Source organism: Colletes latitarsis, chromosome 1, assembly GCF_051014445.1.
Source record: "Colletes latitarsis isolate SP2378_abdomen chromosome 1, iyColLati1, whole genome shotgun sequence".
Lineage (NCBI taxonomy): Eukaryota > Metazoa > Arthropoda > Insecta > Hymenoptera > Colletidae > Colletes > Colletes latitarsis.
In genome coordinates, this window is record NC_135134.1 from 40,366,593 (window position 1) to 40,391,554 (window position 24,962).

Here is a 24,962-nt window from a genome sequence, read left to right on the forward strand (position 1 = left end):
CGGTAACGACATCGTTATCCTTTTTCGAAATAATGGCGATGGCTGCCAGACAAAGCCAAATATCCAATTCCTGCATAGTTCTGCGATTATTACTCGTAGGTCTGGTCTCCGATCGATGAATTTCATCTCACTTATTCGTGCCAGCACCGAAACGATCTGCGATCGAGTAACTACCAGCTACTGCTTGGATTTACTCTCTCCTGTCACGGATATCCAGTCGCCAACACGTACCATCGTTGTCTGCGCGGCAACGTTGTTAACATCGTATATTTGTGCAATATATTTTCAGATCGGATTGCATCTTCGAGCCAGTCTGTTCGGGTTATTCTGGCCGTGATGAAAAATAAGATTGCGCAGCCCTTTCGATAGAATGTTAGCGCATCTAACGACGTATTGCTACCGTTTCTTCGACCCAGGATATATATGATGTATCCAGATGGTGTTCGAGTCGAGAGAAATCGATATAATAATGCAATCGATAATACACACGCGACGAACAAATAGAATTTTAAAATGTCATTATGCTTTTCCAAATAATTATTATTTATTAGATATATATTATATAGGACCGCTTTGAATATTATTCGAAATTTAAAAATTTAAAAACTTGTCTGATTTTGAAAATTTTGAATACAGATTAATAGATGTTTAAAATTTAAGCGAATAATATTTGACAAATAAGTAAGATGATTTACTAGAAGTAATTATAGTTTATTATTTTACTATTTAGATTATGTATCAGTTCACTGTGTTAACTAACGATGTTGTAACAAACAATATGTATAATAAACATTGATTCATTCGTGGAAGCAGATGTGATAAGTACTTCATTTCCTCGATAACATAAGCCACATTTAATGAAATGTACTATTCAGTATCCATTTGCTTTGCAAATATTAATTTTTAAATAAATATTATTAAGACAAGTATTTTTTATACATACAATAGAAATGAAATAAAACTAAATTATATGAAAGAGAAGCTTCGATTGAAAATTGATATGATATGATTTGTTTTTAATAAAAGCAACATTTAATTTATACACCACACTGTAGAAATTATATTTCATTATTGTGAATAACTTTCACAAATAAAACGTCGAAGTAAAAAATGGATGACTTTCTAAGCTGCATTATCAATTATACATTGAACGGAAGGACCTTGACATTGCTGAAAATATGTGTATATAACGATGTACAGTGTATCAATGGAGTTATACACTACAAGTTACAGTACCATCATTATATTGATATAAGATATATATTATCAGCACATATCTTCAGCAATTTCAAGGTCTTTCCGTTTATGTGCATATAAAATCATCACCAGCTGCATCGAGTTGGACATTTTACAATCTGGATGATCGAGTGTCACGTTATAGTTCAAGTTTACATTTAGTAGTGTCTTATCTTTTATGTTATTAAAATGGTACAAGTCGTATGGATTTTGTAAGTAAATATGACACAAATCAGAAAAGAAATCTTTGAAATAATCTTCAATTAATATTCGATACTAATTCAATATATTTGTTTGCTGATTGAATCGGATATTGATTTTCATAGAGCGTTCATTGGCGCTATTACCGGTACTGCTTCCACATTCTTGAAGTATCCACATCATTTAAACCGGTTATTTGATGTTAACAATGAACCAATTACCGAACAATCAAAAGAAAAACGCTTACTTTGCGATAGTAAACAGTGCCAAGAACTCGGTAGGTGAACTTCTTTTTCACATTTTTACTTTGATATTTGTAACATTTTTAGACCCTTTTTATAATTTAACACGAAAATAAAATAATATAAATATAATTACATTATTACTGTTTTTAAAATATTAGATGTATCGTTACAAGCTATTTTCTCAAAAGCAAATGAAAATATCGACTTTACTTTTTTTTAAATTACATTTATAGATTTCTTTTATTAAATTTAAACTAAAAATATTTTATAGAAAGATTGGCCCCCTAGATTATTTAAGTAAAAAGAAAAAAATGTAGTCGATGTCTGTATAATTTAATTATTACGATATTAATTATTATATCGTTGCTTTTTGTTTAATAGCTAAAATATTAATGGAAGGCATGAACGAATCTGTGGACCCGTGCGAAAATTTTTACGAATACGCGTGTGGAAATTGGAAAATACATAATCCACTTCCTGAAAATGAGAAAATTTGGAACTTGATGAAGAAAACTCAAAGCATCGTTGACAAACGCCTTTTAGGTTTGTTTGAATTCGGTATTCCGTTTAGGGTAACAATAGTACGTCTAAATGAGTCTTAACGTTCGAAACGTCTTTTTCTTTATAAGTAAAATACCTTGCAAATAAATTCTATCGTTCCTGTTTGTTTCTTAAAATTTTGCATTGTATTCGCAGACATAATAGAACAAGATCCAAGCCCTGACGATTTCTTGGGCTTGAGACTTTCCAAACGAGCATACAAGGCTTGCATGGATGCAGGTAGTATTTTGAAGTTTATCTACGAAAGTTGATTAGAAGATTAGTACATTTTGAGAAATCCTGATCTACGAGAAACAGAAATAACAAATTAAATATAAATTTCTCGACCGATTTACAGATGAATTAGACAAGAATGGACTTCGAGAAATCGTGTCCACCTTGTCGAGAGCAGGTGGTTGGCCATTGATAATGGAGGAAGATGAATGGGACGAGCAGATATATAAATGGCAACAAGTGGACGATTATTATGCGCGTTTAATAGGATTAAACAGTTTGCATGACCTCAGCGTCGATCTGCTTGATTGGGAAAACATGAAGGACATATACTTGCGTGTAAGTTCGCATTGTTTCCATTAATATAAAGAATAATAGTAATATTATACGATACTCCAGGTGAATAACCCGCACTATCCGATGAGAGCGTACAAACTCGTGGGCTACGATGAAGACGACATGGACGACAGCGACGAAAACAACGAAAGTGGCGAAGGCAGTCAGGAACGAGGCAGCGAGGAAGAACCTAACAGCGAAGAGATCGAAGTCGAGGACGAGGATGATAAATATCAGAAACAACTGCAGAGAAGAGCAAACAAAAGGATCAGTGTTCATCGAGACAAGACGAAAGCGAGGAAGAGTACCGTGAGAAGAACTGCTCACAGTGTTCGTCAAAGCAAGGCGAAGTCGAGAGAAAGATCACCGAAACGTATGCAAAGGTCTTTGGTTGTCGACAAGTCTCTGAGAAAGAGTATCGTGAGAAGTAAACGGAGACACGAAGTTGCAAACGATGACATGTATTTTAGCGATGTGGAGTATAACGCGAGTAACGACGATGATGAAGAGAACGAAGAAGACAATGAAGGGGACGAAGAAAATGGTAGTAGTAGTGGCGGTTACAATGATGATGACGAAGAGAACGAAGAAAATGGTAGTGGTAGTGGCGGTTACAATGATGATGACGAAGAGGACGAAGAAAATGGTAGTGGTAGTGGCGATTACTATGATGATGACGAAGAGGACGAAGAAAATGGTAGTGGTAGTGGCGATTACTATGATGATGAATATTTTGAAAGAGAAAAAAAAGAGAAACAGGAACGAGAACAATTAAAGAAAGAATACGCAGAGTACATATTAAATGTTAGTTTGGCGCTTACTGAAGCTACAGGAGTCTCGATACCGAAAGAGAAGCTCGAGGAAGATATTGACGACTTGATTAAGTTTCAGATAAATCTCATAAAGGTATCAGACATATTTTGGGTTTTAGAAAATATATGTATATTTCTATATATATTATATTCTTGCATATTAATTGCATTCTACAATTTTATGAGAATTAGAATTTCCCATAATATAATAGTAATTGTTATTTTTGCAGCTAATATTCAAGGACGACCAAGGAAACAACTCCACACTTCGGTCATTACAAAAGCTATACGACGATTTAAAACCTACTACGAGCAACGGCAAAGTAAACTTTATTCTATTTAGAAAGCTGTTTAAAAGTTTCTAAGCGATTTATTTTCTTTAGATCAATTGGATCAAGAAAGTACAAGATTTGTTCGCCGCAGGGGGAATGGAAATTGATGACAATGTGAAAATATTGATTCCATCTAACGGTTATATCAAGGGTTTTCGGAAGCTATTGGATAGAACACCCAGCAGAACAATCGGTACGAAGCATATGCGTCTATATAATAGTAAACAATTGACGAACGAGTGATGAAAGAATCTGTAAATAATTTGATACAGTGAATTATATACATTGGAACTTCTTGAGCAGAGTAATACAAGTTACTACGAAAGAAATGAAGGATCTGTATAATAATTGGTCACAGAAGAAAGAAGATCCCAACACGAGGTAATATTTGCAAGGTATTTCCAAATATTTTTACGCTGGAGCAGCGCAACAAAATTTTATTATTAAGTAAACGTTAATAGAATCTCGATGGTTGCAAGAAAATGGGATTAATTCTGAACCATTTTTATGATAAAATAGATAATTAAGTGTTCTATTAGAGTATCCTATGTATTTATAAATAAAAATTGCGCTTTTACAGATCAACTGAGTGTATCGAAGAGATAGATGCGAAATACTATTTGGGATACGAGTATATAAAACGCCATTTTCCTGATGAAATTAAGAAAACGGTAAAGATTGTGTACTTAAAAAATGTTAATTCTGATAAAATTTATATAGTTTTCCTTAATTACTTTCCTTAATTATTTATTTAAGGCGTTGGACATGATCGATGATATCGAAAAGGAAATCGAGTATCAGATCGAAGATGCAACTTGGATGAACGATGAAGCCAGACATTTTGTTTTAGACAAATTGATGTTCATGAAGAAAATGATCGGTTATCCAAAGGAGTATCGTAACAATACCATCATGGAAACTTATTTTCGAGGAGTGAGTTACTTCAAACCTGTACACATCCAATTTATAATTGTCTGCTAATCTTAAATCATCTTTTCAGCTTAGCATTACTCCGTCGCGTTTCGAAAACTTTTTAAGTGTTAAGAGATATACCAAGCAACAGAATCTAAAACGATACTACACGATGGAAGAGTTTACTCTATCAGAGTTGTATGCTTTTTAACAATTTATTATATGTCGTTTAATATTTACAGCAATTAAAAGAAGAAATTTATTTGCAGCTCATTATTGGATCCCTTGGTCGTGAATGCCTTCTTTGTACCCTTTATAAATTCCATTGGTAAGTTCTAATATCAATTATTTTCTTAGCATTGTTCAAGACACGTTGTCGTTTCAGAAATAACAGCGGCAGATTTGCAAAGCCCATTGTTTGAATTCCACCATCCATGGTAAATATGAATTAACTTTACAAATAAATTACTCCATTGTATCCAATATTAGTAATTATTATTATGTATTTATTATTTAGGTATAGCAACTTTGGTTTTATAGGATACGTCATGGCCCACGAAGTGAATCACGGATTCGATAGTGGGGGTTAGTTATTTTAAAATAGCTTATAATTGTTCCAATATTAACAATTAAGCGATGTTTGCAGGTATCATGTTTGACAGAGAAGGTAATTATATAAGATTACCAGCTTCAATGCAAGAGGAATATAAAAAAAGAGCAAAGTGTTTTGAAGCTCAATTTACTAAATACAGTATGGAGGAAAATAGAACAGCAAATATTCCTTTAGAGGTTGTTATTCTACAATAACATTTTATATTATTGTACACGAAATTTTCATAATACAAATCCTTTGATTCAACAAAGTTACTAATAACATGATATCCTTTCTTTACTTCTCGAGCAAGGAATTATTTTTGTATATTGAACCTTAAATTGTTTACATTAGACTAGGTTTTTGCATCAAATGTTAACACAACTTTTCTTCTTTCACGCTTGTATGGAGTTATGTATTCTTGAAATAATGTCTTTTTTAATATTCCCTTGGTGTCAGACTTATGGCGAAAGAACTCAAGAAGAAAATATTGCGGATTCGATGGGTCTGCAAGCTGCTTTTAAAGCTTATCAACGAAGGCAAAGAAAATGTGCAAATCCGGATCCCATGTTGCCAGGATTACAGAATTTTACCAACGAACAAGTTTTCTTTTTATCGTTCGCCAATGTAAGTTAATTTTCTTTCTCGCTAATTTAACTTCATTAAAAACATGAATATAATAGACATTTTATTCTTTATCCTTCCTGTAAGAGATGTATTTTCAATAAAACATTTTCGAAAAAATTGAAAATGAAACCTTGTAAAGACTGTAAAAGGTATTATAGTTTATTCGCAAAAAATTCCCCCCAAAAATCTAAAAAATGCTCTTCACGCTAAAAGAACACCTTAAATGTGTTCAATAATATTTTATAAATGTTTTGAAACTTGCAGATATGGTGCGAAGATATTGATCTAGAAAAAGCCAAGAAACAATTAATGACGGACTCGCATAGTTTGGGACCATTAAGAGTAATTGGGTCTGTATCTAATTCTGAGGATTTTGCCAAAGCTTACAATTGCCCTAAAGGCAGTCCCATGAATCCTATAAAGAAATGTAACATATGGAAATAGAAATAATTTTAATACGATTTGTACCACTCAAATGGAGTAATTGTATATCGATAAAAAAATAAAATATATATTAATTTGGTGTCTGTATCATATCTCATCATATTAAATTAAAATTCTGTACTGTACCCTATGATTGATTAAATTAAACACAAAAACACTATCTCAGATATTTAACTGCATATGTTTTATAACTTACGTACTACATGTAAATTTAATTTTTTAAATACAGAAAATAATTAAATGGAATTTTTTTTAATTTTTAAACTTTTAAAATTAGATTATAAACATACTTGGGTCAAAAGAAACTATTTGAATTGTATTGTATTACATAAATTTTAATAAGTAGCAAAAATATAAGTATTGAGGATGGCTTCTGGATATTTATTTTTTTATATACTAGTTTTTAATGAAACTAAAATGTTCACTATTGAGAATACCTTTTCTCTCTCAAGTAAAAATATAATAAACACAAAAGCCATAACAGTGGGTTAGCATTACGCAAATGCAATTTGTTGAAATAAAATAAATTTATGAACTATATTCTTTAGAAAACAACGAAGAAAGTTATTTTTACAGAATATCTTTAGAAAATAGAATACGATTTTTGTATTTTATGAATTCATTTCAAAGTTATGACCGTCTTAAATCAGTGAGTTCCAATTTATGGAAATAATTATGTGACACTTTCAAAGACTATCTCAAATAAAATGTAATTAAATTATTTAAATACATTTCTTTCAACATTGGTTCGTACTATTATGCAGGATGGAGGTCGCCAGCGTGTCTGATTGGTTATAGTATAATCTACTTCCTATAGACCTGCTCTGTTGGGTCTGATTAATTATAGTATAATCTCCTTATTCTTGACAGAGGAACGAATATAATTTGATTACGTTTATAACGCGTTAGTGACTATTTATATTGAAGTTCACAAATTAACCATTGAGGATTGGAATTAAAAATTTACTATTGACATTTGAAAAACTAGAATTATTGCAATATTCTTAAAAATAAATAACTTTTCGCTTCATTGAATTTCAGGTTGCTAAAAATTTAGCAAAAATCAATATCCTAATTATACGTTAAAGTATATTATAAAATTCAATTTATATACACGAACTTATCAACTGAAATTATTCTAAATTTTTTTTTGTACAAATGTATCGTGCTTAGAATGCAGTTTCGATTTCATTAAAGACATACTAATCTTAATTAAAATAATAAATTTTAAATTATTATTTACCATTATATATTGTAACAGTGAAAAATTGAAAATAAAATCTTGTACTTGGAAAATTACGTAAAATAAAACTGCTATGCGTTTATTAAAATAGAATAAAAGTAGAATAACAAATATAATACATGAAAAATTCTATGCAAATATGGTAATAAATTACCATTTTCTAGAAACATACTACGGATTATGCTTTTATAGAATCTTCTAAAACTATACTTACTATACGTTTTACATTATATTTTAGACTTGTATAACTAAACAATCCATATTTTTATATAATTAAAATGTTAATAAATAAATTGCAGGTCATACAAAAGAAGTTTCGAAAATTAATATTACTGTTTAATATAGACTATCGAAATTGCGAAAGCCTTGTGTACAAGTATAATCATTAGTACTAACCGGAAGGAAATAAAATCTCGTAACGAACGAATTTCCTGGGTGCAACATTGAGATATTGAATCTGTAAAACACCGAGGACAGAGGATGTATGCATTTTTTATAACATGTTATGCACGCTGTGTTATAAAATCTTATCAGAACATATCGTTAACAGTATCATGGCTTCTCCCAGTCTTCAATGGATATAAAGTTGTCAACTATCGTTTTCTACATTCATTCTGCAAGAAGACAGACTGGGTGTCGTCTCGACAGTCCAGCTCAGTCTTCGTCTAGTTTAGTTCTAATTGCGTTATCAAAATGATTCGGATTCTAATTCTGTAAGAAGAAATGTTTTCAATCGAATATTCTAAAAATGAATATTAAATTAATTCTGTAATAATTCTTGCAGAGTGTCTTTAGGCGCCATTATAAATGCCAGTTTGTTTGACATTCCTCGTGACTTGGAAAATCTTTTTGGTTCGAGACGAGTTGTTACTGCTAAAACGGGAAAGAAAGAACGTTCGGTATGCGAATCCGAAGAATGCAAAATAATTGGTAAGTACTAACCACTATGAAATAAAAATTAATAGATCTATAAACTACGAAGAGGAATTACTAGAATAGAAAGTAATTCTTCCATGTCTAGAGATCTAGTTTAAATTTATTAATGAATCATAAACATAAATTTTTTATCAACGTACAAAAGCTCACTGAAATTGGAATTGGAGTCTAATTTCGTTATTTTCAAGTCTATATTTAAAAATTATTTGACTCAAATAAAGAAAAAACTAATAGATTAAGTCCTTATGTAAAAAATTAAATACAAATTACAGCCTGCAAATAATTAATAATTAATAATTAAAATTAATTTTCATTTAACTTCCGTAGTCCAGAAACTTTGATGATACAATATAACTTTAATGATGCAATAACAAATTAAATGAATAAGAATTCGTAGGAATAATATGTGAATATTCTCCTAAATTTAATACTGTCTTATTATTAATACTATATAACAATTTAATGCAAATATTTCTTTCCTTAATTTGTTAAACTTGTATTTAGAATATATCAGAAACAAGGAAAAGCAAATATCTGAAGATCCAATCATACTTTTTTAAAATCACTGCACGAATGTGAAATACAAATCTTACTTAAAATTCTTGGTGATCACATTCTCTACTTTTATATTTAATTATTATCTGTAAATACTTCCTTTGTTAACAGTTTCTTAAACTATGATTAAAATATACATTTCGTTGTCCCTAAAATATAGCAAACGTGATTAAGGATGGTATGGACGAATCGGTGGACCCGTGCGACGATTTTTATGAGTATGCGTGTGGAAAATGGTCAAATAATAATCCTATTCCTGAGAACGAGATTTCGTGGAGTTTATGGAACATGGTGGAAAAAAAAGTTGAAAAACAGGTACAAGGTTAGTATTACAAATTCAGAAACTGATCTGTAGCAATTTCTATAATACTTATAATAACAGGAGAATATTTTATTTCTATAATAATATCGCCTGAATTGTTTATGTCTATTTAAATAATATCGAACTAAACGTACTTAAATTTTTCTCAAATTTCCAGAAATAATACAGACTGAACCAAAACCCAATGACCTGTTTGCTGTGAAACTTGCCAAAAAATGGTACAAAAGTTGCATAGATGAAGGTATTCGTTAAATTATCCTAAATATTCTTAAATTATGTGTAAATGTTTTCTGAAATATTCAAAATATTTCGTTTTTTCTTTCAAACTAAATAAGTAACACAATTTAATATTGTGGAAATCGTTCCAACTCAAAGCGTTAATTAAAACCTCAGTATCGTAACAAATTTGAACACACATAACTTCAATTAGCAGAAAAGTTAAATAATCATTCCACAGAGGCAGAAGAAAGGAGAGGTCTCGAACCAATATTGTCCACATTGTGGAGATACGGTGGATGGCCGTTGATAATGGAAGAAGGAGAGTGGGACGGACGCATATATAATTGGCAAACAGTTGACGACCATTTTGCACGTTTGTTGGGAGCGAATTCACTTCATGATCTATCTTATCGACAATATACTTATGATAGCAACACTTCGATAATAGTACGATCGTAATACATATTAAAAATATGTATCAGAATTATACATAACTCACATTTCGAATTACTTCAGGTCAGAGAGCCGCATTTACCACCGAGTATATACCGAATTCTATCTCCGGACGAAACCCCCGACACGGATAGCAGCGATGAAAACAACGAAAGCGGAGAAGGCAGTCAGGAACGTGGAAGCGAAGAAAAAGAGGATGACACGAATGTAGACGACGATGAGGAAGATAGTGATAATGTAGAAGATGAAGAGAATAGCGAAGATAACGAAGTAGACACGAACGAAGAGAGATTGCGAAAGAAGAAACTGGCCAGAAGAAAGGCTCACGAGAGACTAGGTAATGGCAGAAGAAAGAGCAATCGAAACAAAAGTACGACGAAACATATCGGTAAAGGACAGACGAGGAAAAGAACAAAAAGAGACATTATGAAGGCAATAGTGTTTAACGATATGCGCAAATATAGAAAACATGCCAAGCATAGTGTTCATCACAGTCCGAGGAGGACGAAAGGAACTTCGTCTAAACGTGGACATCTGTCTGTATCTCGTCACGATAAATCATCCACGAAACAGAACAGTTTGAAACACACAGAAAATAAGAAAAGTACGAACGACAATGTGCACAGCCGAAGGAATAGTAAGAGAAACAAAGCGGTAGGAAACCATGTTCATGAGAAAAAGACAAAAAACAAATCAAAGAGTACGTCTATGAAAACGAGTGTTCATAGTAATAAACAGCATACAAGGAGGAAGATTGATAGCAATCATAGGGTTCATCGCGTTGGACAAAAGACGAGAGTATCAAAACATGTAGACAATAGGGTGTCTCCTAAGCGTAATAATGTTGAAAACGAAAGCAACAATGAGAACGATGATGACAATGAAAGTAATAACGAAGAGAGTGATAATAACAGCAACGATAACGAGGTTAATAAGGAAAATAATGACGACAGTGTTAATGTTAGCAACGACGATGACGAAGATACTGAAGACAATAGTGCAGATGAAGATGACGACGAAGACAACGATGAAGAAGACGACAGTAATGACGAGGACAATGAAGAAGATGATAATGATAAGGAAGACGAAGACGAAGATGAGGACGTAGATGAAGAAGAAGAAAGGAGATTAGAGATAGAGAAATATAAAGATTATATATTTAATGTTTCTTTACTGCTTTCTAAAGCCAGAGGAATAGAAGTGCCAGAAGAAAAATTGAAGAAGGATATTGCAAGCCTGGTCGAATTCGCAATTAAATTGGGAGATGTAAATATATTACATGACTTTAATTATTCTGCTTTAGATTTCAATTTATTTCGAGCAAGAAATGAAAGAAAAGATTTATGCAAAGACAAGAAATAAATTATTATTGGCCAGAAATTTATTTAGGAATTTTTATTCGTTATTTAAAAAATTGTGTGATATTAGAATAAATTATCTAAATAAATATTCAAATATTTTTTCGGATGAGAATTTTTAAGCACGTTTCCATTCCATTATCTTAAAAATGTCAAGCAGTTCGTGGGTGACTATGATTTACATTTTTTAAGCTAATTAAATGCAATGAATTTGTTTAGCTTACATTGTTGGACGATGGGCCCTACGAAACGACAATGGATTCTTTCCAAGAAATGTACGATTCTATGAATTCCACTACAAGTAACAGCAAGGTAAAATATGTTGGCTATTAACAATTTGATTCATAAAGTGTGGATGACAATTTCAGAGGTAAGACATAGAATTAAAAAGAATTTGAGTAAACATTTACTGCAGCTAACTTGATATCTGACTGACAAGCATTTAATATTTTTAAAATGTCGAAAACTCTGGTGCAGTTAATTCAAATTAGGCGATCGAGTATACATTGCAAAGTGTAAATAACGCTAAACAAGTATTTACAAACACTTTTTTAATGTTCTATGAATTATTCTAGTTTGTACCTTTGAAAATGACAGCACATATTTTTATAATAAATGAAACTTACTGTTAGTCCGAATTTTCTTTATTATTTTTATATATTTATCATACCATGGAAATTGAACATATTTCACGAAATACTTTACTAAGAATAAGTGTGACGATACAGAGAATTGTGATGAAGTAATTGATAAATATTTAGGTAAATTGGAAAAAGAAGGTGCAGAAAGTATTTGCAGAGGCAGGTGTGGAAATCGAAGGCAACCCAGATATCGTGATCAGCCGTAAATATTTCAAGAAACTTCCTGCTTTACTCGACGAAACTCCAAGCGAAACAATTGGTAAAACATAATATCTTTCGTCTGTTTCTATCTCCAATTTGTTTCAGTTGTTGAAACTATAATTTTTGGATAAAAACTATCTACGTTTGTTACAGTTAATTATATTCACTGGCTTTTCATAAGTAAAATAGCGGAAATTTTCACGAAAGACCTCAAAAAGCTGGCTGAAAATTGGTCCGGATCACTGTACTTTGCGACCAGGTAATATTATTCTTCCGTTATTAATAATTGCAAAGAGATAAGAAACTATTCTATTTTATTTTCAATTTAGAGAGGAACAGTGCGTACAACAAGTAGAAATGAGCTCAATAATAGGGTACGAATACGTCAGAAAGCATTTCCCGGAACAAATAGCGGACACGGTACAAATTTCAAAAAATAACAATATTGCGCTCTTCTAATACAATTTCGTGATCCTTTATTATTATCTAAAATCTGTCAATTGTCCCTAAATATTCTATGTTGTTATTAAAGGCCAGAGATATGATCGACGATATACAAAAGGAAGTCGAGTATCAGATTAAAGAAGCAACGTGGTTGGACGAGGAAACGGAACACTTCATTTTAGATAAATTAGTGAACATGAAAAATCTAGTTGGTCATCCAGACTGGTATCGAAACACTACACTTGTGAAACAATACTTCCATGGGGTAACTTTCCTTTGACTAATAATTAATTTCATAAAACTGAGTACATCTATTTAGACGATTCTTTGTAAAGGTTTCATTGAATATTTTATTTATATTAACGTTAAGGATATTGGAATAATTTGTTAATTGATATTAAAGCTCACAATTGGTACATCCTACTATGAGAATGTACTGAATTATATGAGATACATAAAATGGAAGAGACTGCGGCAGATAATAGACAATGAAGATAACATGGAGTAAGATTAATATTAATGTTAATTACGAGCGGATCCAAGGAGAAATAGTGACGATTGTAAAATATTATATTCATTATTCATTTTACATTATACTCTATAAATATTTAAAATATATATTATAACTGAATCTCAAGTCGTGCAAAAGACGGTTCAAAAAGGCTTCTGGATCTGCCTCTAATATCAATATTTTACAAGAAGAGTTCAGGGGTATGAAAATTATTTTCAGTATAAAACTGGGTATAATTTGTAGTATATACATAGTGTTCTCAAAAAGTTTCACTTTAAAATAATGTTATAATTACAATAATAAGTGTTTAGGTCTATTATTGCCTATAATTATAATACAATTTTATACTGAAATTAAAAGCTATGTTCATGCCCTTGAGCTCTCCTAATTAGATCAACAGTACTGACATATTGTTTTATAGGGAAATGGTAGACCCTCTTATGTTAAATGCTTTCTTCGTACCGACGGAAAATTTTATAGGTACGTACATAAAATCAATATTTTCATGTCACAAAACAACAAACTTGAATTACACTTCTTTCACTTACACGCTCTTTATAAAATATTTGAGACAAATATTTAATTAGAGTGTATTTATTTAACACAGCGATCACCGCGGTAGATTTCCAAAGCCCTTTCTTTGCTCTTAACAGACCATGGTAAATATTGTATAGTTCTACTATTTTATATACCACGCCGAAAATAACGTAATTGTTAATTGTAACGTGTAATCATTAGGAATGTTAATTACGGCATAATTGGAGTCATCATGGCGCACGAAGTGAATCATGGATTCGATGATTCTGGTAAGTTGTTACAATTACAATTTTAAGTAAAGATACTTAACGATCAATGATTATCAGGTCGCCTCTACGATAGAAAAGGATCACCCATGGAATGGTTATCAGCAATGGCTGCAGCTTACGATCAAAGAGCTCTGTGCTTCGTTGATCAGTTTAATAAATACAGTCTAGTCAAAGGGAAAAATGCAACGGTCGAGGTGAATTATAAGTCGTTATTATTAAAAATATAAGGAAATTTCTAAATATATAGAAATACTATTTATGTACTCTTCTAAAAATCTTCCAGTTTGCATATGAAATTAACAATTTTTATCGATATTACCAATGGTTCCCAAGAAATCAGTAATAATTTACGTGATTTACTCTGTAAATTACATATATAAAACTAAAACGTAGAGTTTGTGTGCGTAGACACCATTAGAACGTTAAATAATACATGATTAATTTTCCAAACGATATAATCTTTTGCAGCAAAATATATGATTGATCGATTTTACGTAACAATGTTAAAAATTTCAGGGGTATGGTAACCAAACGATAGGTGAAAATATCGCCGATACAATGGGCTTGCAGGCTGTATATAGAGCTTATCAACGAAGGGAACGAAAGTGTGTACAACCAGACCCAGCATTGCCAGGACTAGAGAAATTCAGCAACGATCAAACTTTCTTCTTGTCCTTTGCAAATGTAAGTTTCCACCATATTTATCAAATTAAAATTAGCAGGATTCAAAAAATCGTCGGTAAGTGTCATCTTGTTCTATGATGTCCTGTCATCTTTGGAGCAATTTAAATAACATAATAGAACTATTCCAAATATTATAAATTTACTTACAGTTATGGTGCGAATCTGAAGATCCTGAATGGGTGTTAAGAAGAGCCAAATACGACGTACATAGCACAGGACGTCTCAGGGTAATTGGTTCAGTGTCGAACTCAGAAGACTTCGCCAAAGCTTTCAATTGTCCTGTGGGCAGTCCCATGAACCCTGAAAACAAGTGCAATATATGGATATAATTTAGTTTCATTTCCAAATTTGTAAACTGTTTCAGACTTCTATTTATAATCTTAAAAGTTATTCAAAACTGAAATATAGCATACAACTTTATTTGTGTACTGTTTCTTTTTTTTCACGCTAACATGGATAACATTCTCTGGTTTCAATAATTTCTCGCATAAATATGTTGACAGTTTGTCTTACCTTCGAAGTTTTTTATCGTTAAACGTACCAATAATAATATAAAGTCGAAAATAATATTGAAAATAATTGCAAAAATATACGTAAATATAATTTAATTGTTAATTATAATTTAATTGTTAATTAAATTAATTCCATTTCCAAATTTTTAAACTGCTCCAAGTTTCTATTTATTAACTTGAAAGTGTAATTTTGTTCTAAATTGAAATATAATACACGATTTTAATAATTAATATAAATATAGAGGGTATTCGGCCACCTCTGGGAAAAATTTTAATGGGAGATTCTAGAGTCCAAAATAAGACGAAAATCAAGAATACCAATTTATTGATCGAGGTTTCGTTAAAAAGTTATTAATGTTTAGAGTTCAACCTGTAGAACGGCAATTTGCGAATTTTTTTCTCGAAAGTGCGTAGAATTTCGAGGGTATGTGTATTCACTAAAAATGATTGTAATTGACCCCTGCAATCAAAAATAATTTTTCTAGAACGATTTGAAATTTTTTTTTTTCGTCGAAAAATTTGTCCCCCTCCCTGAATTTTTTTCTCGAAAATGCATAGGATTTTGGAGGTATGTATATTCACCAAACATGATTGTAATTGATCCCCACAACCGAAAATAATTTTTTCAGAACGATTTGAAATTCTTTTTTTCGTCGTCAAAATTTAGGCACCTACCCCCTGTCAATTTTTCTTAAAAATTCGTTTTTCATTTTTAGCAATTTTGTTTGACTCCTTGTAGAAAAGTTGTTTAATACTTTTTTGTAGGTACCCATGAGCTCTATATCAGAAAAAAGTTTCATCGAAATATATTCACTATTGTAGGAGTTATAGACGTTTAAAAATTGGAACATTTTTATGGGGTTTTCCTCATTTTGCAGGGTCAAGGATCAACTTTTCGAATATTTTTGCGATTTGTACATATTCTCCACCAAAATACGCGTAGTTTGCTTTTTTAAACATTAAAATCGTCCAATCCGTTCAGGAGTTATGATGTTTTAAAGATTTGCATGAAATTTTCGGGGTACATTTCTGGCCATACATTATATTTTCGTTTAGGAATTTTTTTCTCGAAAATGCGTAGGATTTCCGGGGTATGTGTATTGACCAAAAATGATTGTAATTGACCCCCGCAACCAAAAATATTTTTTGCAGAATGATTTGAATTTTTTTTTTTCCGTCGAAAAATTTCACACCTCGAATTTTTTTTTAGAAAGTGCGTAGGATTTCGAAGGTATGTGTAATGACCAAATATGATTATAATTGATCACCACAATCGAAAATAATTTTTTTAGAACGATTTGAAATTTTTGAATTTAATTCTTAATAACTTTTTAACGAAGTTTTCATCAACAAATTGGTATTCTTGATTTTCATCTTATTTTGGCCTCTAGAATCCCTCATTAAAATTTTTTCCAGGGGTGGCCAAACACCCTGTATATATTACAAAACAACTTTACTTTTCTTATACTGTGCACGTGCTTTGCACGTCCTTCATCTTGTTAAAACAGGTTCCGGTGGCAATGAAACATTTGATAACTTCTATTATAATTATATACACACTCTAGTTCTCTATGTAGAACTGTATGCAAAATATGTAATATGTGCAAGAAATATGCAATATGTAAAATATATGCAATATCCAAGAAAAAGAATTATATTTTTAAAATCATCCAAAGACAAAAAAAATTTCTGTCTAAAACTCACAACTTTATTTATTCCCTGTTAACATGTACATTTCCATAAACATCCTAGACTGCGGATCTTTATGCAAATTCATATTTGTATTAATAGAATTAATGGAATGGGAGGTTTGCAGAGGATCGTCTCAACCCCTAAATATAATAATTCGTATTTTATTTTAAATATTACTTATATTTTTGTATATTAAGTGCATTCTGTAGTTTTTTGTGAATTAAAATTTTCCATAAATGCATAAACATCCGTAATCTAGTCATAACTAACGTAGTTCCTGGATATAACATTGAGATACTGTTCTATAAAATGCCAAGGACAAAGGATGGACATTTTTCTATGTGATTCAAATCGAGGAACGTGTTGTACATCTTATCAGAACATATGGTTCACAATATCGTGATTTCTCCCCATTTTACATGCATATAAAATTGACACTTATCGTTTCCTACATGCATTCTGCAAGAAGAAAGAGTGGATGTCGACTCGACAGTCCGCTCCAGTTTCAAAAATGATACGAATTCTGATTTTGTAAGTAGAAATTATTTTCAGTCGAACATTCTGAAACAACAATTCGTCTATTGGGCATTTATGAAATTAATTGTATAAAAATTCTTTCAGAGTGTCTTTAGGCGCTGTTATAAACAGCGCTTTGATACCATCCTACATAGATTTCTCTCATGGTTTGGAAAGACTTTTCGATACGAAAAGACTAGCTACAGTCAAGAAAGAAAAGAACGAACGCGAGATATGTGAGTCTGAAGAATGCAAATTAATTGGTAAGTATTAACCACTGTTAATCAAAAATTATTTCCATAGACCTCTAAAGCATTAATGAAAATTAAATTAAAATTAACTTCTGCAGCGAACTAAAATAGTGTAATTTAGGGTACATTGAAAGTTTCGAACCTCAAAAAAGGAATTTTGTTGGAACTATTTCTAAAATTGAAAAGCTGCAAAGGACTTACACGATTTAATTAAGAAAATAATATGAAGTTTATCCATTTTCGATCATGTGGTGATCACGTGAAAATACAACTACAAATACAAATAATAAAAAAAAATTAGTTTTTTTGTACTACGTTAACGTTTCATTACTACTGGTTTTTAAACGATGTTTATAATTGAACATTGCGTTGTTTTTAAAATATAGCAAAAATCATTAAGGAAAGTATGGACGAATCTGTGGACCCATGCGACGATTTTTACCAGTATGCATGTGGAAACTGGTCGAATATTAATCCTATTCCTGAAAATAGGACTTCCTGGAGTGTATGGGACATGGTAGAGAAGAAACTTGAGAAACAGATTCAAAGTTAGTATCGCTTATATAGATTTTGTCTGAAACAACTTGTAATCAATTTAACACGAGTATCCTATATTTTTTTTAAAGTGTTAAATGAAATATTGAGTGTCAATTTAATTAAAAATAGCAATTTAAATTTTTGACTGTTTCTAGAAATAATCGAAACTAAACCAAAATCCGACGACGTGCTTGCTGTGAAATTTACCAAAATGTGGTACCAAAGTTGCATGGATGAAGGTATTAATAAAATTTTTAAATATTATAGTAACTGTAACAGAATTTACTAATGCTAAGGCTATAAAGAAATATTGAAAATATTAGTAAATGAAATTAATTTTAATTTTTGCTATTTCAACACTAGAACTACCGACAATTATGGTATATTTATTTGTACCAAAGAAATTAAATATATAATGCAGTGGAAATAAATGTTTATTCAATCTTTTATAGAAAACAACGGTAAATTTTCAAAAATTCAGTCGAGTAAATTTCTTACAATTTTTATTAAAAACTACGAATCATTTTTACCACTTCAGTAGTTGTAGTGCTAATAACAAATAAACAAATACTAGCTAAGAATTAACTTCAACAACTACTCCGTTCAAATTTGAATAAGAATCATTTCTATTCAAAGTATTCGGCCACTCCTGGGAAAAATTTTAATGAGAGATCCTAGAGGTCAAACTAAGACGAAAATCAAGAATATCAATTTCTTGATTGAGACTTCGTTAAAAAATTAAATTACAAAATTTCAAATCATTCTGGAAAAATTATTTTTGATTGCGAGGGTCAATTACAATCATTTTTTATGAATAGACATACCCCCGAATTCCTGTGCACTGTCGAGAAAAAAATTCAAGAGGTGCCTAAATTGTTCGGTGAAAATAAAAAATTTCAAATCGTACTAAAAAATTATTTTCAGTTGCGCGGGTTCATTATAATCATTATTGTTTAATAGACATACACCCGAATTCCTGCACACTTTCAAGAAAAAAATTCGTGTAGGTGGACAAATTTTATTAATAATTTTGTTAATAACGTTTTAACGAAGCCTCAATCAACAAATTGGTATTCTTGATTTTCGTCTTATTTTGGCCTCTAGAATCTCCCATTAAAATTTTTCCCAGGGGTGGCTGAACACTCTTTATACGCGGATTGTAATTGTTTCGCAGAAGCAGAAAAAAAGAGAGGCGTCGAACCGATAATATCAACACTATGGAGACATGGAGGATGGCCGTTGATAATGGGAGAAGGAGAATGGGACAGTCGCATATACAGTTGGCAAATAGTTGACGATCAGTTTGCTCGTCTGTTTGGATTGAATACGTTGCATGACATACGTTACACTGAACTTTATTACGGAGGCAATCGGACTCTAGTAGTACGATCGTAATTTACGTTAAACCTTTCTATCAGGATAAGTCTATTATTTATTAGCTATGATAATCTCAATATTTCATACGGAGATTAGTAATTAATATTAGCTATAATATTTCCCAATATATCAGATGAAGAGTAATAATAAATATTAGTTACGATATTTCTCAATATTTCAGTTGGAGACTCCACATTTACCGGTCGGCGTATACTCATTTCTGTCGTTTGATGGTTCTTACTCTTCCTCGGATAGCAGCGATGAAAACAACGAAAGCGGAGAAGGCAGCCAGGAGCGTGGAAGCAAAGAAAAGCGAAAAAATGATAATGAAGATGATAATGATGTAGACGACGATGAGGAAGATAGTGATAATGTAGAAGATGAAGAGAATAGCGAAGATAACGAAGTAGACACGAACGAAGAGAGATTGCGAAAGAAGAAACTGGCCGGAAGAAAGGCTCACGAGAGACTAGGTAATGGCAGAAGAAAGAACAATCGAAACAAAAGTACGACGAAACATATCGGTAAAGGACAGACGAGGAAAAGAACAAAAAGAGACATTATGAAGGCAATAGTGTTTAACGATATGCGCAAATATAGAAAACATGCCAAGCATAGTGTTCATCACAGTCCGAGGAGGACGAAAGGAACTTCGTCTAAACGTGGACATCTGTCTGTATCTCGTCACGATAAATCATCCACGAAACAGAACAGTTTGAAACACACAGAAAATAAGAAAAGTACGAACGATAATGTGCACAGCCGAAGGAATAGTAAGAGAAACAAAGCAGTAGGAAACCATGTTCATGAGAAAAAGACGAAAAACAAATCAAAGAGTACGTCTATGAAAACGAGTGTTCATAGTAATAAACAGCATACAAGGAGGAAGATTGATAGCAATCATAGGGTTCATCGCGTTGGACAAAAGACGAGAGTATCAAAACATGTAGACAATAGAGTGTCTCCTAAGCGTAATAATGTTGAAAACGAAAGCAACAATGAGAACGATGATGACAATGAAAGTAATAACGAAGAGAGTGATAATAACAGCAACGATAACGAGGTTAATAAGGAAAATAATGACGACAGTGTTAATGTTAGCAACGACGATGACGAAGATACTGAAGACAACAGCGCAGATGAAGATGACGATAAAGACAACGATGAAAAAGACGACAGCAATGACAAGGATGATGAAGGAGAGGATAATGATAAGGAAGACGAAGACGAAGATGAGGACGTAGATGAAGAAGAAGAAAGGAGATTAGAGATAGAGAAATATAAAGATTATATATTTAATGTTTCTTTAGTACTTTCTAAAGCCAGAGCAATAGAAGTGCCAGAAGAAAAAATGAGGAAGGATATTGCAAACATGGTCGAATTTATAATTAAATTGGGTGAAGTAAGTGAATCAACCCTTAAATATTGGATTTCATTTTAATACGAATCTGACCTGTTTCCTATTTAATTTTTGCATTATTGTATTTATAAACTGTTTATTCATCGATACTGTAAATTGTATAAGTTTAATGCAATATTATTTATGGACAGTTAAAGCTTCAGTATTTTGAAAGAAATAATATGCATGGGTCAAAATGGACCGGGTGTCCGTTGGGCAATATTATTATTACTAATTTAATTTTGCATTACACTACAACATTCTTGACCGTGGAGAAGCACAGTTCATTGTCTTAAATGTGTTCCATATTTGTTAATGAAACTAAGCAAGCTAGTTCAATTTAACGAATTTTTTTCAGCTTTCTCGTCTGGTTATTTCTGATGATACGGATGATTCTGAAGAAGTTTCAACAACACTTGATTCTTTCCAAGAATTATACGACTCATTCAAACCTACTACAGCTAACAGCAAGGTAAGATATTTTGCTTAGATAATGTTTCAGAAAATATGATTATTGTGATTACGGAATAAAGAAAGAATTTGTATAAATGTTTAAACTGACAAACTTTTGTATGGTTTCAATAACGTTTATATAAAATTGAAGTATAATTCAAATTGACCTTTTTATATCAATGTATATAAATATTTATAAATATGTAGAAACATAATATAAATCAAAATTACAATCTCTTACTAACAATTTTAGTTTTTTTTCTCTAGAAAATCATATAATTTCTTATATGAAGGTTGACAAAGAAATGATGCAACATAAAATGGATTATAACTTTGCTAACTATGCTATTTAAATTATTCGTATGTTTTATGAAACACTCTACAAAAAATAAGTATAATACAGGAAATTAGGATGAAATAATGGATAAATTTTTAGGTAAATTGGAAAAGAAAAGTGCAAAAATTATTTGACGAAGCAGGTATAGACATCAATGGCGACGTAGATATTGTGATAAATACTCCTAAATATTTTGAGAAGCTTCGTTCGTTGCTTGATGAAACACCAAACGAAACAATTGGTAACTTTCATATGTTAAATGTTTTTCTGATTGTTTCCAATCATTATTGAATATAAACACATACTTTATTCCTTAATATAAACACAGTGCGTTTGTTATAGTCAATTATGTTCACTGGAATTTCGTTGAAAAAATATTATTTATCATAGACGATTTGCGAAAATTAGCTGAAAACTGGATGGGAATGACGACATTTGAATCCAGGTAATGCGATTATTACGGTTCGAATAGTTACGAAGAAATATTAATATACTCTAGTTTATTTTTAATTTACTTTTCCGTAGAAAGGAACTATGCGTAGCAATGTTAGAAATGAATTCAGTAGTGGGATATGAATATGTCAGACTGCATCTCTCGGAAGAGAGAGAGAAAATGGTATAAATTTCAAAAAAATAAAAATACTTTGGATGCTTTTCTAATATAAAACTTCGTAATGCTTTGTTATTATTTAAAAGCTGTCAATTGTCCTAAAATATTGTACGTTGTTATTGTAGGCCAGAGATATGGTCGACGATATACAAAAGGAAGTCGAGTATCAGATTAAAGAAGCGACTTGGTTGGACGAGGAAACAGAACACTTCATTTTAGATAAATTAGTGAACATGAAAAATCTAATTGGTTATCCAGAGTGGTATCTAAACTCTACGCTTGTGAAACAACGCTTACGCGGGGTAACTGTTCTCTGACTAATAATTAATTTCATAAAACTGAGTGCATTCATTTAGACAATTCTTTGAAACGGTTTCATTGAATATTTTATTTATATTAACGTTAAGAATGTTGAATTAATTTGTTGATTAATGTTAAAGCTCACGGTTGGTCCATCGTTCTATGAAAATGTACTGAATTACGTCAGATATCTGAAATGGGATAATTTACGAGAAATAGAAGAGCAAGTTGATGACGAGTAAGATCCTGCTTATTAATATTAATAACAATATTTTAAATTAGTGTTGCAAGGTCTCAATATTTTACAGAGATGTCATGAATCCGCTTGAGTTGAATGCTTTTTTCATGCCGACTGAAAATTCCATCTGTAAGTATTGTACATTCAAGGATATTATTATTACGTTACAAAACTTAAATTAGTTGTCTAGAAAAAAAACACAAAATAATATTTTTATTTCTCATAGCAATCACCGCAGTAGATTTACAGAGTCCCCTCTTTGCTCTCAACAGACCATGGTAAGTATTATAAACGTCTACTGTACCGTACGCCATATTGAAATTTGTGTTTTCTTCAATTCGTAACAATTTTTTATCAGGAGTGTTAATTATGGTATAATTGGGGTTGTCATGGGGCACGAAGTGAATCATGGATTCGATGATTCTGGTAAGTTGTTGCAATTACAATATTAAGCAAAGATAATTAACGATCGATGATTATCAGGTCGCGTCTACGATAGAAAAGGATCACCGATGGAATGGTTAGCAGCAATGGCTGCAGCTTACGATCAAAGAGCTCTGTGCTTCGTCGATCAGTTTAACAAATACAGTCTAGTCAAAGGGGAAAATACAACGGTCGAGGTGGATATTATAAATCGTTATTATTAAAAATATAAGGAAATTTCTAAATATATAGAAATACTATTTATGTACTCTTCTAAAAATTTTCCAGTCTGCATATGAAATTAATAATTTTTATCGATATTACCAATGGTTCCCAAGAAATCAGTAATAATTTACGTGATTTACTCTGTAAATTACATATATAAAACTAAAACGTAGAGTTTGTGTGTGTAGACACCATTAGAACGTTAAATAATACACGATTAATTTTCCAAACGATACGATCTTTTGCAGCAAAATATGTGATTGATCGATTTTACATAACAATGTTAAAAATTTCAGGGGTATGGTAATCAAACGATAGGTGAAAATATCGCCGATACAATGGGCTTGCTAGCTGTATATAGAGCTTATCAACGAAGGGAACGAAAGTGTGTACAACCAGACCCAGCATTGCCAGGACTAGAGAACTTCAGTAACGATCAAATTTTCTTCTTATCGTTTGCAAATGTAAGTTTCCACCATATTTATCAAATTAGAATTAGCAGGATTCAAAAAATCATGGGTAAGTGTCATCTTGTTCTAAAATTTCCTGTCATCTTTGGAGCAATTTAAATATTTCTTCACGATAAAATTCATAGCTTTATGCATTTAAAATATCCAGACCCGTGCGTGTGTATTTCTTCGGTGTTTTTGAACCATTTTCCATCGAGACAATTTTTCAATGTACGAAATAAGTAAAAAATCAATCGAGGCAATGTATGTTGAATACAATAGTTGAGATAAAGCGTAACAATCGAACTCCAAAACTTTTGCCCCGTTATTAAACAAATATTGGATCGTACGTTATCAGGGTGAAAAACAACCCCTATTTTAAATATAAATATACGAACGTACTTATTATACAACCTAATAGAATATTCCAAATATTTTAAATTTACTTACAGACATGGTGCGAAGCTGAAGATCCTGAAGCGACGTTAAGAAGTGCCAAATACGACGTACATAGCACAGGACGTCTCAGGGTAATTGGCTCAGTGTCGAACTCAGAAGACTTCTCCAAAGCTTTCAGTTGTCCTGTGGGTAGTCCCATGAACCCTGAAAACAAGTGCAATATATGGGTATAATTTAAATACATTTAAGTATTGAAAGTTCAATGTTTCAATTTACAATCTTAAAAGTCTAATGTTATTCAAAACTGAAATGAAGTACTTGTATACATTTATTCGTAAAATTATATCTTTCTAAAGATTA

General features: G+C 31.5%; 1 protein-coding gene across 1 annotated transcript; it reads left to right on the top strand.

The window, feature by feature from the left end:
- The first annotated feature begins 1,333 nt into the window (after window positions 1-1,333).
- Window positions 1,334-24,962, top strand: LOC143343172 (uncharacterized). The gene is made up of 53 exons (XM_076767783.1): window positions 1,334-1,448; window positions 1,563-1,714; window positions 2,064-2,225; window positions 2,379-2,462; window positions 2,581-2,795; window positions 2,856-3,698; window positions 3,835-3,927; window positions 3,988-4,129; window positions 4,209-4,317; window positions 4,517-4,607; window positions 4,693-4,869; window positions 4,937-5,046; window positions 5,118-5,176; window positions 5,234-5,285; window positions 5,366-5,433; window positions 5,495-5,637; window positions 5,900-6,067; window positions 6,332-6,508; window positions 8,305-8,438; window positions 8,539-8,684; window positions 9,406-9,567; window positions 9,725-9,808; window positions 10,025-10,233; window positions 10,303-11,505; window positions 11,817-11,909; window positions 12,359-12,497; window positions 12,593-12,698; window positions 12,769-12,859; window positions 12,972-13,148; window positions 13,287-13,387; window positions 13,816-13,874; window positions 14,002-14,053; window positions 14,133-14,200; window positions 14,258-14,394; window positions 14,717-14,884; window positions 15,034-15,211; window positions 17,712-17,867; window positions 18,242-18,403; window positions 18,548-18,631; window positions 19,567-19,775; window positions 19,951-21,171; window positions 21,527-21,640; window positions 22,058-22,199; window positions 22,301-22,403; window positions 22,484-22,574; window positions 22,694-22,870; window positions 23,009-23,106; window positions 23,177-23,235; window positions 23,333-23,384; window positions 23,465-23,532; window positions 23,590-23,726; window positions 24,051-24,218; window positions 24,656-24,962. Exons 1-53 carry the CDS (start codon window positions 1,426-1,428, stop codon window positions 24,833-24,835), a joined length of 9,396 nt encoding a protein of 3,131 aa, XP_076623898.1. The 5' UTR covers window positions 1,334-1,425; the 3' UTR covers window positions 24,836-24,962.